The sequence below is a fragment of the Plecotus auritus genome, assembly GCF_963455305.1.
Source record: "Plecotus auritus genome assembly, chromosome: 11".
In the NCBI taxonomy this organism is placed as follows: Eukaryota; Metazoa; Chordata; class Mammalia; order Chiroptera; family Vespertilionidae; genus Plecotus; species Plecotus auritus.
This window is the reverse complement of record NC_137777.1, coordinates 30,886,794-30,905,015: the sequence shown is the minus strand read 5'-3', so window position 1 is coordinate 30,905,015 and position 18,222 is coordinate 30,886,794. Positions and strand designations below refer to the sequence as shown.

At 37.0% G+C, this 18,222-nt stretch overlaps 1 protein-coding gene across 3 annotated transcripts in view; it reads right to left on the bottom strand.

The window, feature by feature from the left end:
- Positions 1 to 747: 747 nt before the first annotated feature.
- The window catches only part of TGS1 (trimethylguanosine synthase 1), a 33,934-nt gene continuing 16,459 nt past the window's right edge, over positions 748 to 18,222 (bottom strand). For all 3 annotated transcript variants that reach the window (XM_080646875.1, XM_080646876.1, XM_080646877.1), the window contains 5 exons: positions 17,444 to 17,596; positions 15,718 to 15,861; positions 12,919 to 13,135; positions 9,864 to 9,942; positions 748 to 2,480 (listed from right to left, as the gene is read on the bottom strand). In XM_080646875.1, coding sequence (XP_080503001.1) covers positions 2,358 to 2,480; positions 9,864 to 9,942; positions 12,919 to 13,135; positions 15,718 to 15,861; positions 17,444 to 17,596 — 716 coding nt within the window. In that variant the 3' untranslated portion in view covers positions 748 to 2,357. The remainder of the gene's footprint in view (positions 2,481 to 9,863; positions 9,943 to 12,918; positions 13,136 to 15,717; positions 15,862 to 17,443; positions 17,597 to 18,222) is intronic.

Below are 18,222 nucleotides of genomic sequence, written 5' to 3'. Positions count from 1 at the left end.
GTAGTTCTAGGGGCTTCACTTTGTATCCATTTTGCATATTTGGCTTCTTGGTAAGATTTGATTTAAATGCAGGGTTGCATAATAAAGTTTATTTTGAGCACTAGTAATCTATAAATCAGTTACATCTATGTTCAGGAAGACTAATTTAAATAGTAATAACATACAAATAGGAAAATGAATTGCAGAAAAAGTGTCTGCATAAAAGGTTAACTGGCAAAAACAAGTGGCTAAGTAAGGTCACATTTGAGTTCTAGAGGCCACAGGTAGAACTAACTGTTCATGACCAATGCCTACATTATTTTAAAAATGGTGACATGTTTATGATATATACACTAATGCTACCTGATGAAAAATTCTAAAAACAGAACATTGACAGATTTTGATGTTGCAATTAAAAATTAATCTTTAATAACCAGTGCAATTGCTACTGTATTGCAAGGTAACCAGGCCTACCTTGTAAAATTTCAAGAGACTAAAATTAGTATTGCTTCTTTATTCTCCAACAAAGATGTTTTTGACTTCATAGTTATTTTTTTTCCAGTACTTACTGGAAATTCCCCCAATTTATTCCAATTCCTCCAGCTCCATCCTAGCCCAAACCATGTTCTGTTTAATGCTTAACACACTTGTATTATTAAAAGATAAAGATCTCAGATCCCCAACAGCCAGAAAGTCCTGTCTCTTCACCTACTTGTAAAAATGAATGAACACAATTTTTAGATGAATAACAAAGGAACACATATTCTTCCTCCTTTCTTTGCCATTTTAATAGAAAAAAATATAAAGCTTATTACAAAATATATTTCACATTCTTTTTGTAATAGAAATTTTAAAAACACCAACTTTATAAAATAAAAGCAAATTCCAAGTGGAGCAAAGACATGAAAACCAAGTTCTGGAAAAAAGATTGCGATAAATGTATTTATATTCTGGGAGTGGATAAGATCTTTCTAAAGGGCATAAGCCCAAACGCAGCAAAGAAAAAAGACTAATAAAATTGAAAACTTTATGTATGGCAAAAACAAAAAATAAAAAATTAATAAAAGATAGGTGCATTCAGTTTAAAAGGGGAAATCTATTTTAAAAAGACCAAGTGTATGAAAATATTATAAAATCTCATTCATAATTATGGAAACACAAACAGTAAGATACCATTTTTCTGACACAGATGGTGGCAAAAATTAAAGTGCTTGATGATGTCCAGAGTGGGGAAATAGAAGAAAACATGCAATCTACTCGCAGCCCAGAACAGTTGATAATTGCAAAAAACCTCAAAACAGCCCAAGTTTCCATTCATAGGAAACTGGGTAAATTAGTTTATTCAGGAGATGAAATACAAGATGGCTAACAAAAGGAACAAGGTAGAGCGTATGTATGTACTGACATGACAGTTCTCCAGGATATACTAGTAAAAAATACAGTAAGAAAAAAAAAAAGGTGGCGGGGGGTGGGGGGTGGGGAAGGAAGCGGGCAGTGCATCAATGAGGGGAAAAAGTGTATCAGAGTCTATTGCAATTCCTTTCTGTCCTCCAAAGGAATTTAAAATACTGTTATCTTTAGATAGATGAAGGAAGGGTAGTGGAAGGGGGTGGCAGAATTTTACTTTTCATTTTGTACCATTCTGTACTGTTTATGTTTCTATCCCTAAAAGTATAACATTATTTATTTCAACAACGGTTATTAAATGGGTGGATACTCTATAACTCATTCATTGTTTTCTTTGTATCTCCTCTTTATTAAACATAACACAATTGATGTTTACACACACACACACAAAGATATTAAACCAAAAAATATAAAATCTTTTTAAAAAACATAGACACATATATACACACACACATGCTGACTGACATTAAGTATAAGAGAAAGCCTACCTTTTCCCTATCAGACACTTACTATCCTAATCTACATTAATAAAAGAGTAAAATGCAAATTGACTGTACCTTTGTGACACCCACCAGCCAAACCGGAGTGACTATGCAAATCAACCCAACAAAGATGGAGGGTTAATTTGCATGTGCAGGCACCAAGCGTTCTGCAGTGCCCCAGCCCCTCCAGGCTGGAGCGAAAAGGCGGCTTCGGCCAGAGTGAAGGCGGTGCTGGCAGCCAGGGGAAGGAAGGCCCATTCTTGCATGAATCTTTGTGCATTGGGCCTCTAGTGTATAACACACAGTTAATATTATTTAAAGATCTCTAAGTACTTCATTAATATTCATTAATCTTCTGTAACTTTCCATTTTATATGGTGATGTAAGACCATGGGTTTAATAGATCAGTGAATAGAGAAAGAAATTTCAATTGTCTCTGAATAATGTCTGACTGCTACATGATCTTTCTGTCCTTGTACCATCTCACAGTTATGATTCAGAGACTGGTTTTCGAATCAGGTTCCCAAAATAAGCAGTGATTGTCTTCAGTTTATTATTAAGAAAGTTTTGTTCTATTTCCACTTGCCCTCCAGGCCCAGCTAAGGATGCCACCTAAAAAAAAAAAAAAGGAACAGAAGAAAGTCACATATACACAAACATGATTTCAAAATAAATCCTTCATTCATATGTTTCATCAAATAGTAAGATGACTTGGCTTTTTATTCCAATCCTTCAAATAATGAGGCGTCTCAAATGTTCACTCTTACTTTCCAGGTATTAATGCACTATTTATTGGCAGAAATACCTGTTGCTTCAGACACTGTGACGTTATGGGAAAGATCACATGATATGTTACTGCATTTGACCCAATCTCTCCAATGGCAGAACCTAAAGAACTCAGAGGAAGAGAAAACAAACACACCCTACCCAAATATCAGGTTTATTAAGATAGAAATTTTTTTTTTTAAATATATTTTTATTGATATTTTACAGAGAGGAAGGGAGAGGGACAGAAAGCTAGAAACATCGATGAGAGAGAAACATCGATCAGCTGCCTCCTGCACACCCCCCACTGGGGATATGCCCGCAACCAAGGCACATGCCCTTGACCGGAATCGAACCCGGGACCCTTCAGTCCGCAGGCCGACGCTCTATCCACTGAGCCAAACCGGTTTCGGCAAGATAGAAATTTAAAGAGTAAGTCACTTTCCTGAACATTTTTGTCCTGTTCACTTTATCTTTGGCATCTTACCCTCTCATTCATTCAACAATATTTACTGAGAGCCTGCTACATGGTACTAGGAATAACCCATCAAAGAGCAAGACAGATATACTCCCACAAGTTCTAGTCTCTGCTACTACCTTTTCCTTTTCTAACTGGTCTCTTGCTTTTCTTCCAACCTGGACCACCTCTTTAACCTTTTGCTCGTGTGTGTGTGTGTGTGTGTGTGTGTGTGTGTGTGTGTGATATTTTACTCCCCCTCCTTTTTATTGGGGTAAAACAGATTGCTCTTTTTGAGGCCCACTAGAATACAGTAACCAACCCCTTTATTAGGAAGCTAAAAGCACCACTCCCTCTGCACCTCTACAGAGTTAACATCAACAGGAAGCTTCAAACTAGCAAAGCTTTATCTAAGTTTCTATATAGATAACATTTTGTATTAGCCCATTTTTTCACCCAACCTGGGTCTATTAACTCGCAAATATATTACCTTCTAACCCAGTGGTCGGCAAACTCATTAGTCAACAGAGCGGCAAACCGCGGCTCGTGAGCTGCATGTGGCTCGCGAGCCGCAGTTGGCCGACCACTGTTCTAACCCATCATTACATCACCAGACATGAGTTATATCCAGGGAGCAGTGAGGAATAAGGGAAAGAATACATGAGAAGCCCTGGAGTCACTGAACAGAACACGGAGTTTTCAACAAAGATGCCACAATAACAGGAGACCTGCTTTCCATAATGAACTCTGGAATCGGTAAAACTGTAATGTATTTCTCAAAGAGATCTGCTGTTGGTCTAGTTGGCTGGGAAGCTGAAAGGTGGTATTACACATAATATACGAGAGGAAAAATTTATTGTGCATTCCCAATGAGGGTGTATTTTAAAGCATTTCAACTTCCTCGTAGAAAAGAAGCCACAGATAGAGAAATAGGGAAGAAACAACAGGTCATTCTATGGTATTCTTAAAAGAAAAAAGTTGTTCCATCAATGCAGTAACCATGTCAACATCAACCCCGCCAGTAAAGGGAAACAAGAGATGGCTATTTATCAACAGAAATAAAAAACAATAGAAGTCAAACACAGTACCTCTTATAATGATCAAAAGCATGAGTACATTCCACTATTTGCTAATAAAAAATGTAATAAAGTAAAACTAGAAATTAAAAATAGTCAACCAGTCTCAGAATGACAATTGTTAGGAAAACATTTTTAAAATTATTTTAATCCTCACTTGAGAATGTTTTTTGGGAGGGAGGGAGGAAGGGGGGGAGAGAGAAAAAAAAAGGGGGGAGAGAAGGGGGGGAGAGAGAGAGAAATATCGATTGATTGCGTCCCGTATGGGCTCACAGACTGGGATCAAACCGGCAACCTAGGTATGTGCCCTGATAGGGAATCGAACCTGCAAACTTTTGGTGCAGGACGATGCTCCAATCGAGCCAGGGCTAGGAATGATTATTTTATTTTCCGTTTTATCATCTCTATGTCAATGATTTTCCACAAGGGCAAAAATAAATTTGTCTTTAACTAATAAAAGGCATTTTGACTAGTATATCTAAAGAATATTTCACAATAATTTTTCTATGAGTTAAGATATAGCCTAAGTGTACTATTCTCCCATTCCTTTAAACAGTGATTTAATTAAGGAAAGCCAGATTGGGTTCTCTGAATTGAATCTAATTAGTTCCCAAATTTCTATAGTGTTTTTAGGTAGATATAACTTCCATTCAAAGAGCTGATTACAAAAGGATTTCTAAATCATTCAGTGCTTGAGTTTGATAGTGAAAGTTTAGATAACAGGAGATAGATGTCCTGGAATAACCCTCAAACAGATAAAGGGAATAAGAGATAAAGGTAATAGGGGAATCTAGAAAAATATTTTACAAGATACAGAAAAGAATTAGACTCATCTCCTATATGGAAAGATTGACAAATTATATTTATAGCATCCATACTCAGTGTAACCTCCCTAAATACTATCCAGGGTACAAATCTCCCTACATGGGAAATTAGTGGTCTTTATAGACATTTCTATGGAGAAAATGCAGCCTGAATTTTAAACAGCAGACACATAAGCTTTGATACCTGGCCCACTTTTAAATTTAGGTTGTTGTAAAATTCTAAATGTTCCTTAACAAAAAGTTTACTTTTCTGTATCTTTGCTCTCTCTCAATCTTGTAGTAATGTTTCTTCTCTTATTTAAAAAATACATATAAAATTTCTTCATTTAAAAAAAGACAAATTAACTTCCCACTATAATTTGATCCTAATTCAGTACCAAATAATATAACGCTCAAGTTTCCTTTTTTACTTTTATTATTGTCTAGTGCAGTGGTCGGCAAACTGCGGCTCGCGAGCCGCATCCGCGGTTTGCAGCTCTGTTGACTAATGAGTTTGCCGCCCACTGACCTAGACTCTGGATTCCAATAATTACAGGCTGTTGTTGTTCCTTGTGATTAAACCCTAGTGTCATTACTCCCTCTAGAGGTAGGAAACGTGAATGAACTACCAACCATAATTCTGGCAGGCTTTTGGAAGTAAATGAAAAATACCAGTTAAAGAGAAAAAGTTAACTTCTGGGTTAGTGTTAATTTAGAAAAAAGTTTACTTACTGTAACTTTTATAAGAAACAGTAAATTTCCTATTGTCATTCAAGTATCCAAATCAATCCATCTAATATTTAATATAAAAATCACATAACCTCTTATGAGACTAGTTATAGAGCATAATATTTACATGAGAAAAATAAGAATTATGGAATCAATGGGTTCAACCTTCTCTGAGAATCTAGAATGCAGTTCTGAGTCTCAGATATGAGTAGCAGATATTATTAGGTTTAATATCAAATTTGTTATAAAAGTGCATGAAGCAAGGAGCAGTGCTTTTTCTTGTAACTGGCACGGCATATAGTATTTGAGAGGCCTAATGTTTACCCACACTGGCTCATAAACAGATGACAGGCTGCAAGATCTAATTTCATCTTCTAATCCACAGAGTAAGAGCTCAGGCTTGTTAACTTTTATTTACTCTTCTCTTAACCCAGAGAATCTCAACTCTGGGAGCACATTACAATCACTCAGGGAGTTTTAAAGAATGTATGCTTGGGCCTCATCCCAGAAAATAAATTAGAGAGAATCTTTCCCAGTAGATCAGGTTATCAGTAGTTTTAAAAAGCTACTTAGCTAAAACTGTAAAACTCCTAGAAGAAAACAACAATGAATTTGACAAGGATTTCTTGGATAAGACATCAAAAGCACAGGCAATACACAGATAAAACAGAACTTCCTCAAAATCAAAAAGTTTTGTGAGACAAAGAACACTATCAAGAGAATAAAAAGGCAACCTATGGAATAGGAGAAAATACTGGCAAAACGCATATCTGATAAGGGATTAACATCCAGAATACATGCACATGGAAAGATGGTCAACATCACTAGTCACTAGGGAAATGCAAGTCAAAACCACAACGAGATAACATTTCATGTGCATTAGGATGGCCATTAGCAAACAATCACCACCAGAAAATAACAAGCATTAGCAAGAATGTGGAGAAGTTGGGTCCCTTTTGAATCGCTGGTGGGAATGCGCTGTGGAGAACAGTATGCTGATTCCTCAAAAAACTTAATACAGAATTACCTTACGATCTAGCAATTCCTCTCCTAAGTATATGCCCAAAAGAAATGAAAGCAGAGACTAGAATAGGTATTTGTATACCCATGTTCACAACAGCATTATTAGCAACAGCAAAAAGATAGAAACAACCCAAAATGCCCATTGATGAATGAATGGGCAAAATGTAGTATCTACAAACAATGGAATATTACTCAGCCTTAAAAAGGAAGGAAATTCTAGTACAGGCTGTAATAAGAATGAACCTTTAGGAGATTATGCTAAGCGAAATAAGCTAGACACAAAAGGACAAATATTTATGATTCCACTTACACGAGTTACCTAGAGTAGTCAAAACTTTATAGAAACAGAAAGTAGAATGGTGGTTGTTAGGGACAGGTTGGTGGGGGCTATTGGGAATTTAGTGTTTAAAGGACATAGTTTCAGTTTGGGAAGATGAGGTAAAGTCCTGAGATAATGGTGATGGTTGCACAACAATGTGAATGTATTCAATGACACGGAACTGTATGTTTAAAAACAACTTATTGTAAATTTTATGTACGTTTTATCATTATTACTAAAAAAAAAAAACTACACTCAGGTAATTCTAATTTGCAGACAGAGCCAAGAATCAGTGTTTCAAAGACTAACAGATAAACCAAAGATGGGAAAATATAGCAAATTGACATGAGAATATGTGCAGTATAAGCAAGTATATCTGGTTGCTGATAGGAGGAAGAGAAAAATCTATGTTCTGAGATGTATGCTTATAAATTAAATTCTATCATTTCAGAAATATTAAAGCTATCTATTCTTTCCTTTATAGAAAACATACCATTTTTTCATGTTGGTCCTATTCAAAATCTTAGTAACATTTACATTCTTTCCACAGTTTTATAATAGTATCTTCTAAGTAACAGACACAAGACTTCACTGAGGATCTATGAGTTAGAGGTACTATGATAAGTGCTTTACTCACTGATTGCATTTATTCCTCAAAACTATCACCGAAAGCCAGTGAGTACAAGGCTGAGACTAAACTCCAGTCTGTCTGACTCTTACTCTCTTTTTTTAGCCCATTACCTAAACATTACCCACATATTCTCACTTCCATGTCATTGACAGTCTTGCCACCTTCTCCTCAACTCCTACAATCTTTAACTTTAAAGTCCAGTTTACATGCTATATCATCCAGGGCCTTTCCTGACACCATCCACCAGAAAGCCAGAGTATTTAAGCTCTACCTTTCTTATGAGAAGGCATTATTTATTATTACTAGTTGCGCACAATCTAGGAAGATGCTGAACTAGCATGACTGTTGACTCCTATAAGGTATCTCTGGAGACAATAGGGGGAAAGCACCAAACAAAAAATAGTTATGGAGACCCAGGATGGCGTGAATATGTGTATCTAGAGGACTGAAGGTCGGTCCTGTGGGACGGTAAAACAGGAAGAAGGCAAACAAGAAACTTGACCTGCTTTGGCTCCTCCCTATCCATTACCTTTGCCTTGTCTAAACAGTGTATGCTGCCTCTCTTGCAGAGACTGTGAACTCTGGTCCATGTTCAGGAGTAAAGTTAGGGCAGTCTATAAAGACGTTTTGTTGTGAGAAGCTGAAACAGGTGGGAACTAACCCTGGCAGCTGCCTTCTCATGCCTCTTTCTCTGAATCCCTAGAGCTGATGAATTACACTCTAAGATTAAAGAGTACAATCTTTAAATGCTGCTTTTGTCCAGCCACTCCGAAAGGGTGTCAGTGGGAAGCTATGTCTTGAGAGTGTTTTGTGATAAGTGAGTGCAATCTGTGGTGCTTGGATCAGCAACCTGAGCTTTCCCACCTGCATCCCTTGAAGTTATCACTGGGCTGACACAAGCTATACATGACAATGGACGAAGGGAGCTTTAAAAACGATTACATCAATTTCTGGGGTGGGGATTGCATAGTCAGTTTTTCTACAAGTGTCCCTGGTGATTCTAAAGTGCAGCCAGCTTGACACTCCCTGGATCCTGGCCTGTCCTTTATCCTTTTGCATTACTTGAGAATTGCCAATACCCAGAAGATATCTGGGGGTCACAAGTATTTCATGGAAGGAAAACAAGCTGGATTATAAATTCTATTAAGCTGTATGCAGAAAGGATAAAATAGGTTAAGAATTTAAACTTTTAAATAATAATATTAGAATGCAAATGAAAGCAAAGATGCAGAAATAATTAAGTATAAAGAATATGATTAGATGGATGCTAGACTGTATATATCTGAAGAATGAACTAGCTAGCTGGAAGACCAGATTGAGGTAATCTCTCAGAAAGAAAAAGGAGACAGAACACTAGAAAATATAGTTGATGTCTCAGAAAAAGGAAACAAGATGGTAAGGAGAATATAGTTGAACAACTAAAGAGATAATTTCTCTAGAATAAGATGAAAAAGCTCAGACTGATAGGGTCAGTTCTCAGAGTATCAATCAGGAGATAAAGAACAAACTCACACCTAGCAACATTGTAGTAAAATTTTTTTTCAAAATATGAAAGACAAAAGATTTAACAGATGTATAGCACAAGGCAGTATGTAGTAAGTGTTTATGAAAAATTCAACAAAAGCATGAAATAAAGATATCATCAGATCTTTATGAGGCAGTTATACTAGATCCAATTCTACTAGGGAAAAAAACACGCGATTAAAATAAATGCTTATGGTAAGAACTGAATAAAGACATTTTAATGTTAGTCAAGTGTCCTATCCTCCAAAACAATAGTTGAATTGATCCTGGCTAAATTAAGATTTTATCTGTCTATATTTCTATTTAGGTGACTATTTTTAGGAATACCTGAAATTTCTGTTCTCAAGGTAGGGTAAGTAGAGACAGATCGTGACTAATTTAGTTGTGCGAATATGAACACAACACATTTAGTCATTCTTTCAGGATGTATAATTAAAAGCCCAGCATGCTGTTTCTGTGTATGTATGCCAGGAACAGTGGAGAAGGAGAGAATGAAATAGGTATGGATTTACCTGGCAAACACTCCCAGTTTTCTAGTAATAGGAAAGAAGTCAGGGACTTCTTATAAACACATTCTCAATCACAACAATTCACTGGATCTATTTTTTACCCATTCTTTTGTAACAGTTATGCCAAAGGCTCATAGAAGTTTTCCAGTAATGGCTTACCTGGTCAATATCAGCATTTCTTGGAAGAAAATAAACAATGTTATTAGTGATCTTCTGAGAAAGTCTGAAAATTTCAAAGGTGGACAACAGTTAAGGAAAAGTGACAAAAACAGCAGTTAATTTCTGACAAGAGATTAAGTTCTTCACTTATAACCCAAATGTATTTTATTTTTTTAAAATAAATCTTTATTGTTCAGATTATTACAATTGTTCCTCTTTTTCCCCCCATAGCTCCCCTCCACCCGGTTCCCACCCCACTCTCTGCCCTTAACCCCGCCCCCCCCCCACTGTCCTCATCCATAGGTGTACGATTTTTGTCCAATCTCTTCCCGCACCCCCTACCCCCTATACCCCCGAAAATTGTTAGTCCACTCCCTTTCTATGCCCCTGATTCTATTATATTCACCAGTTTATTCTGTTCATCAGATTTTTATTCACTTGATTTTTAGATTCACTTGTTGATAGATATGTATTTGTTGTTCATAATTTTTATCTTTACCTTTTTCTTCTTCTTCCTCTTCTTAAAGAATACCTTTCAGCATTTCATATAATACTGGTTTGGCAGTGATGAACTCCTTTAGCTTTTTCTTATCTGTGAAGCTCTTTATCTGCCCTTCAATTCTGAATGATAGCTTTGCTGGGTAGAGTAATCTAGGTTGTAGGTTCTTGCTATTCATCACTTTGAATATTTCTTGCCACTCCCGTCTGGCCTGCATAGTTTCTGTTGAGAAATCAGCTGACAATCGTATGGGTGCTCCCTTGTAGATAATTAACTTTTTCTCTTGCTGCTTTTAATATTCTCTCTTTGTCTTTTGCTCTTGGCATTTTAATTATGATGTGTCTTGGTGTGGTCCTCTTTGGATTCCTTTTGTTTGGGGTTCTGTGTGCTTCCTGGACTTGTAAGTCTATTTCTTTCACCAGGTGGGGGAAGTTTTCGGTCATTTCTTCAAATAGGTTTTCAGTATCTAGCTCTCTCTTCTTCTGGCACCCCCATAATTCTGATGTTGGTATGCTTGAAGTTGTCCCAGAGGATCCTTACACTATCTTCATATTTTTGGATTCTTTTTGCTTTTTGCTTTTCCGGTTGGGTGTTTTTTGCTTCTTTGTATTTCAAATCTTTGACTTGGTTCTTGCAATCCTCTAGTCTGCTGTTGAATCTCTGTATATTATTTTTTATTTCAGTCAGTGTATGCTTAATTTCTAGTTGGACCTTTTTCATATCCGTGAGGATCTCACTAAATTTATCGGCCTTTTCTAGAAAATTCTTGAAAAACCTTATAACCGTGGTTTTTGAACTCTATATCCAGTCATTTGTTTTCCTCCATTTCTTTAATTTGTGATCTGTTTCTTTGTCTCCGCATTTTGGCTTCTTCCCTGAGTTGATAGAGAGGATTTGTGTGCTAGGTGTCCTATAGGGCCCAGTGGCTCAGCCTCCCCAGTTACCTGCGGTGGACACTCTTGGTGGACCCCTTTGTGGGCTGTGTGCACAGTCTTGTTGTAGTTAAGCCTTGATGTTGGTATCACTGGGAGGAATTGACCTCCAGGCCAATTGGCTGTGAGGATCAGCTGTGTCTATGCTGGGAGAACTTCTGTGCTGGAGACACCCTTATGAGACAAGACTTGCAAAAGCCTCTGTGCTTGCTTGGATGGGGCGGAGTCTCAGGGCGGAGCAGACAGCCTTGGCTTCCCATCAGCCCTGCCCTAAGAGGCCCCTGGGTCTCAGTGTCCCGTGGTAATCGCTGCAAGCACCTCTGAGAGAAAGCCGCCCTTGAGTTTCGCCCACTGACAGACAGGTCCCCAGAGTCTCGCCCGGAACTGGAGTTCAGAGCCGTTAGGAGCTTTGGTCTCCCTTCCGCTTGAGAAAGCCAGCCGCATACTCAGTTGCCAGCCCTCTCTGCACATGCGCCTCGGTACCTCTGCCTTCTGCAGTTCCTCTGAGTCTCAGTGTGCTCTTCTCTTTCCTTCCAGTTGCAGAATTTCCACTCAGCCAGCCTTCCTGTGGTTCTGGATGATGTCCATTTTGTCTTTTAGTTGTAGTTTTGAAATTGTTGTGCGAGGCAGCAGTTTAGGTGGTGTATGGGATGACACTTCAACCAACTGAGCCACATGGGCTAAGGCCCATTTTTTAACCCTCACCCAAGGATATGTTTTTTTTTTTTACTGATTTTTTTTTAAAGAAAGAAAGGGGGCAGGGGAAGAGAAACATGGGTTGCCTCCTGTACACACTGTGATGGGAGATCAAAGCTTCATCCTACGAATGTGTCCTTACTGGAAATCGAACCTGTAACCTTTTTTATTATTTTTTTAGTGGAGGGGACAACATTCTAACCAATTGAGCCACCCCTGGCCAGGGCAGAATTTAAACCTATTTTTCATTTATCCTAGTGGTAGGCAACAAAGTCAGAAAATACACAACACTCTTTCTCTTCCTGTCCTTCCCTAATGTATAAACAGAACAGGAAAGCACCATACCACCTCTTTCCAGTAATAAGTGAAGACAAATAACTGTTCATGTAGTCCATATTCTAAACTTTAATTAGCAATTTAGGAACATGTGTCCTGTTAGAGTGAAAGGGACGATTCCTCTGGGGAACAGAGATAAAGGGACAAATAATATAAATGCTATTCTTTATGACATAAGAGCTTGCTTCAGTATCTTGGAAGAGTAACAGGAAAAATGTGAAGACACACAGAGAATTAGCAAAAGTGTGAGTGGAAGAATAGCTAAGGGATAGTCACCCAGACTTTAAGGACAGGTCTCCAGGAAATTCCCTATTTCCAGACAATAATTCCAAACAATCAATGCTCTCTAGTTCTTGTTTTGTAACAGTAACAGTGGAGAGTAACCAAAGGAATATACTTCACATTTGCTATAACTTTTGGAGATCCATCACCAGTTAACTTTTACACACCTGTCTTTTATGTAAAACAAACTAGGATCTATTAAATGCTATTAGCTTCTCTCCTCTTCACGAATTTCTCTCTCAAACACACACACACCCCTTCCTCTACACAACCACTGTTTGAGTAAACTCTTAGGACTTTCAAAGGATATCCATCAGGAGACATCATTGTCCTAATGTCGAAGGTCTCTGCAGTCGCGTAGTCTGGCCCTCCCCAAGGGGGGCTGAGGAACACCACGTCGGCCTTTAACTGAGGAGCCAGCAGCAGGAAGTCTCCGCAGATAAACTCGACTTTGTCTGCTATCCCATACACTTCTGCATTATTGCGAGCAAGATCAATCTTAACAGGATCAATATCAATGGCAATCACTAAAAATGGGATCAGGAAAGATGAGTCAAATGATATTGATTAGCAGTTAGTATTAGTAAAATACTTCATCTTCTGATCAGTGTATTTATTTAATGTACAAGAGTATTTTTTTATAGACTAAGCGAGATTTGGCCTTATATACTAGATAGTTGCTAGCAAGTATCTACTGAGAGCCAAATAGGTGGTCAGCACTGTGTTCTGTGCGAGGTACAGGCTGAGTATCAAACACTTGGAAAGGTCCTTGATAGTATAAAGCCTATAGATGCCAAGATTTCATAAAAGACCAATCTCCTCAAAATGAGACAACCACCAAATTTGATAGCTTCTACAGAAAAGCAAAATAAAACAAATGTTGGCAAACCTCTTTTGTCAACTTAAGAAAGGTAAGAAAGTCTGCTGATGATGTTTAATGGGACATTTTAGGTAGAAGGAATAGACAACCTTATGTTTTCATCAAATCGGCTTTCACTTAATTTACTTCAATTTCATAATTAGCAATGCAAACGTAAGTTAAATTTAGCTCACTTACATTTTGCAGTGAGTGCACATGTGCATGCACCAGTGGCACTATTTGGTACCTGGAAGGGCTAAGTGGAACCCTGATGCATACACCATGGTCATGAAGGAAACAGCTGTTTTCCAGAACATGGTGGTTTCAAAATTTATTAACACTTTTGAGAAAGAATGCACTTGAACAATGAATACAAGCACAAATTATATCTTGCAAAATCATGCATTTATATGCTATTTTTTCCTGTTCCATATAAACTAACATTCATATTTATAAGGAAAAAGATAAAAACGTCCTTTTCAGCTGCTCAATCTGCTACACTGATAGTAGAGACAGATGGAGAGATATGCTGACAACACCAAAAATTCAACAGAAAAAATGACTTACAACATCAAATACATTTAATTAATATTCATGTTTTTATGACTTCCTTTGAAGGCAGACTTTATTTTCAGGCCTAACAGAATGCAAGCATTCAATTTGCTCACATAACTGAAATGCTGACAAATGTTGGATGGTATTATATTAGAACTGCACTGTCGAATAAAGGTAGCCACCAGCCACATGTGGCTATTACCTTTAAATTATTAAAATTAAATAATATTAAGAATTTAGATCCTCAGTCACAATGCCACATTTCAAATGCTCAATAGCTTCTTGTGACTAGTGGCTACCACACTGGGACAGTGCAGACATAGAACATTTCCATCGTCACAGAAAATTCTTTTGGGCAGCACTGATACGGAACTACTGGAAAGGGAAAAAGAAATCTTTAAGAAACAGCAAAACACAAAACTTTGAGAATTCTCTAAGTTTAGAATGTAGACTACATGAACAGTTATTTGTCTTTACTTGTTCCTGGAAAGAGGTGGTAGTGCTTTCCTGTTGTGTTTGTACATTAACTAGGAAATGAAGCGTTCAGTTGGCTATATGCTCAGAGAGCAACTACCTGAGTGAAGATAGGGGTAATAAGGGTAAACAGTGAATTCAGGGAAAACAAGAAAATAATAACTATTCTAGTAAATATGAGAACAGCTTTCTCTTAGGAGACTATGTAAAGTCAGCAAATGTCATGCTCTGGAGCAGTGGTCGGCAAACTCATTAGTCAACAGAGCCGTGGTTTGCCGACCACTGCTCTGGAGCATAGGAGTGATTGCATAAGGGCCACAGTTCATCAGCACTCGTCTTAAAAACCAATGCTGAGTTTCACTTCATCACTTCCTAGCGTTTATATTATCCTTTTCAGAATCATATGCTTTCCTAGTTAACAATAAAAACGTTATGTATGTTAATGAGACTCAACTGAAATTGACTAAAATGGAAGCTATCTATAGAATATAAAGATATTGGGGTAGCCGGAAAGCATATTCAGAATATGACTTAGGCCCCTAAAATGTCACATTATTCTGCACTTTAAAGTCCTGGCTTCATGACTCAGCTATGTCAATGCGGGCAGACTGTTCAATTTCCCGAAGCCCCTCTTCTTTGAGAATCAGCACACATATTACCTACTCGACACAATTCCTGACAGATATATAGTAATGGAGAGTTTCTTTTTTGTGATTCCAAAGTCAAGCTATCCTGAGGATGATCTAATATTTAAAAGATGTTTAGTGTCACAGAATGTTAAAGGTGAAAGGTTATCACAGAGGATATCTCAAGTTCATGTCACCTTTAAATTAAGGTTAAGTGATGTCCATAACAGTAGTGAATGACAAAGTTGGGATTCCCTGTCTACTCTTCTTCTAAAGAATAGTCTCCCCATTTAAATATTTTTATATAATGTTATAATCTTGGTTCTAACAAACTTCATCTCTATTTGTTTATCTGTAAAAGGCAGATAGTAAAAGATACACTTCACAAGATTGTTGACTAAATTAATACACACTAAGCACTTACACCTGTGTGATACAAAGTGTATGCTTAATATATGCTAGCTATTATTATTTTAAATATTTGGCATTAAATTATTTATATATTAAATGTCAGCAAAGATAAATTGAAGGAAAATGAAACATTTACTGAATAAACTGAATATAATTTACTTTTCTTCCATTGATGGCTAATTACCTCTCTTTCCAGTTAAGGCAAACTGAATGGTATTTCCTCCGACTCCACAAAATGCATCCACTACAATGTCGCACTCGAAGGACTGACTGACCCGGCCAGCAATGTGTTCAGCAATCTTCTCAGGTGTAACTGAGAACCAGCCCTCTGCGAAGAAAGAGTATTTCTGCTAAGATGTTCAATTTCAAGAAGCTGAGCCAAGCATAAACATAACAATCATTACTATATAATATATACTTAAAAAACCCCAACCTTGTCTCTCTTTTCAAAACACTATAAATAACCTAGTTTTAAAGAAAAGTTCTACAAAGCTTATTATAAAAAGGAACAGCAGCATTCCCATTCCCAAAGAAAGCAACTATTTTAATTCTGGCCTGATTCTTTTGCAATATATCACCAATAACTGAATGCAATTCCTATTTTTATGTCTGAAGAATTAACTACTGAGTACCTGCTATGGAAAATGTAAAGTCAGCCATTCTAATTGGCCAACTACCCAAATTCCACAGTTTCCCAATGACTTCATTCCTAATGGGGAACCCATGAACCAGACTTGTACTGGACACTTTGGAAAAATTCAAACATTTCTAAAGGGCCAGGAAAAGCAAGGAGCTGACAGCAAAAGGCCGCAAAGCTGCAGGAATAGCAGAATCCTCATAATTTTCAGAAATGAGGTCCCATGTCCCGTGACCACTCCAGAGGGAAGAGGATAATGCCCTCCTTCTTTCCCAATAGGAGAAATTCACATTTTTAAGGAAGATATTTCTCTGAACAAAATGATGCACCAAATTTCCTGTTTCTTTTCTTTACCAAAACTTTAAATGGCTCCTCATTGATGGAATAATAAAAATATTAACTACTTTTACAGAATTAAAAGCTTTTATCTAGTCATATTTCTCCTAACAAACTCCTCTGCACTTTTTTAAATATGTAATTTTTTTGTAAATAATTACAAGAGGTTCACAGACCCCTGAAATTCCACCAGTGATCAAGAATTCCTGATTTTGACAGTTAATTAACACCTAATTTAAGTAGTTCTAATATGAAAATAAACATCAATTTTCAGAATTGAGTTAAGTAAGCTGTTCAAAGTTAAGGGCAGGAAAACTTGAAAAAGAATTCAAAGTTTCCAGTGTCAATTCATTACATGTTTCTGCACTAGATATTTCTTCATCAGATGTTCTGTTTAATAATCTATCAATTCCTAAATATAGATTAAACCTGAGTCCGAAGTTTTAAAAACACACATATACCCAAATTAAGAGACACTGTGGACATTAACTGGCTGTTATTCTTTGGGAACCATCAAGTTCCTGAAAGATAAAAAAAGGCTGAGCAACTATTCCAGATTAAAGAAAACCAAAAAAACATGAAACTAACTGCAATACACGACTCTATGTTGGAAGGAAAAAAAATGCTATAAAGGACATTAATTAGAATAATGGATAAAACTGGAGTATGGACTGTAGATTACAATACTGTAACAATGTTAAAATTTACCACTGTTACATAAACAAATCCTTTGTTCTTAGAAAATACACACTCAAGTATTAAGGAATAGGGGCAACTGGATCAGAAACACACTCACACACACACCAAAACGATAAAGCAAATGTGGCAAAATGTTAAGAAACATCTGAGTCTGGGTAAAGGAGATACAGAAATTTCCTGCTACTCCTACAACTTTTCCATAAGTTTAAGATTATTTCAAAATTATATGTAACTCTACCTTTGTCCAATTTAATTCCATCATCAAAACGGGAGAAGAGCCGGTACCTCTGGGCCCAGTATTTTGCCAGCTCAGGAACAGCAGCTATTTCAGGAGGCAGACTGATTACCTTCCTGTTCTTGTTTTTCTTCTTCTTCTTCTTTTTAATTTCAGCTATAATAAAAGAATATAAAGAACAGAGATGCATACTATGAAAAAAGGAAATCACAGGTGAATTTATCTAAAAGTGCAGCCATATCAAATAATCATAATGTGAGACTGAACTCCAGAACATGTGTGCAATCACACACTGGGAGAAGCAGGAGGGTACGTGGAAAGAGCACTGACGTTAGATTACAGCCTCTAGTTTGCTACTTACTGGCTCCCAAGCTTGGACAACTAATGCAGGCTCTCAAAGTGCCAACTTTTAATTTCTCAAAAGGAATAAATGACTGAGTAGTATTATACCTATTTGCTTCACAGGATTGTTAGGAGATATTATACTATTACAGGTATATAAGCTATTACTTCTGTTAGGTAAGACTCTGCTTCATTGGTGAATCATAGAAATCCAAACATTTCCCTTCCCTTCTTTAAAATAAAATTTCCCAAGGACCAATTAACTCCAACTCTCAGCTAGACCCATTCTTTGAACCCGGCCATGACCTAGAAGTCATAGCGCCTCTGAGAAATTGAAACAGGGGTCACTAGCTCCATTTAATAGAAAAATATCTCATTCAGAGACTGGCTTTTTCTTAAACAATTTTTTAGTTTGCTTATTTGGTTTCAGTTCTGAGATT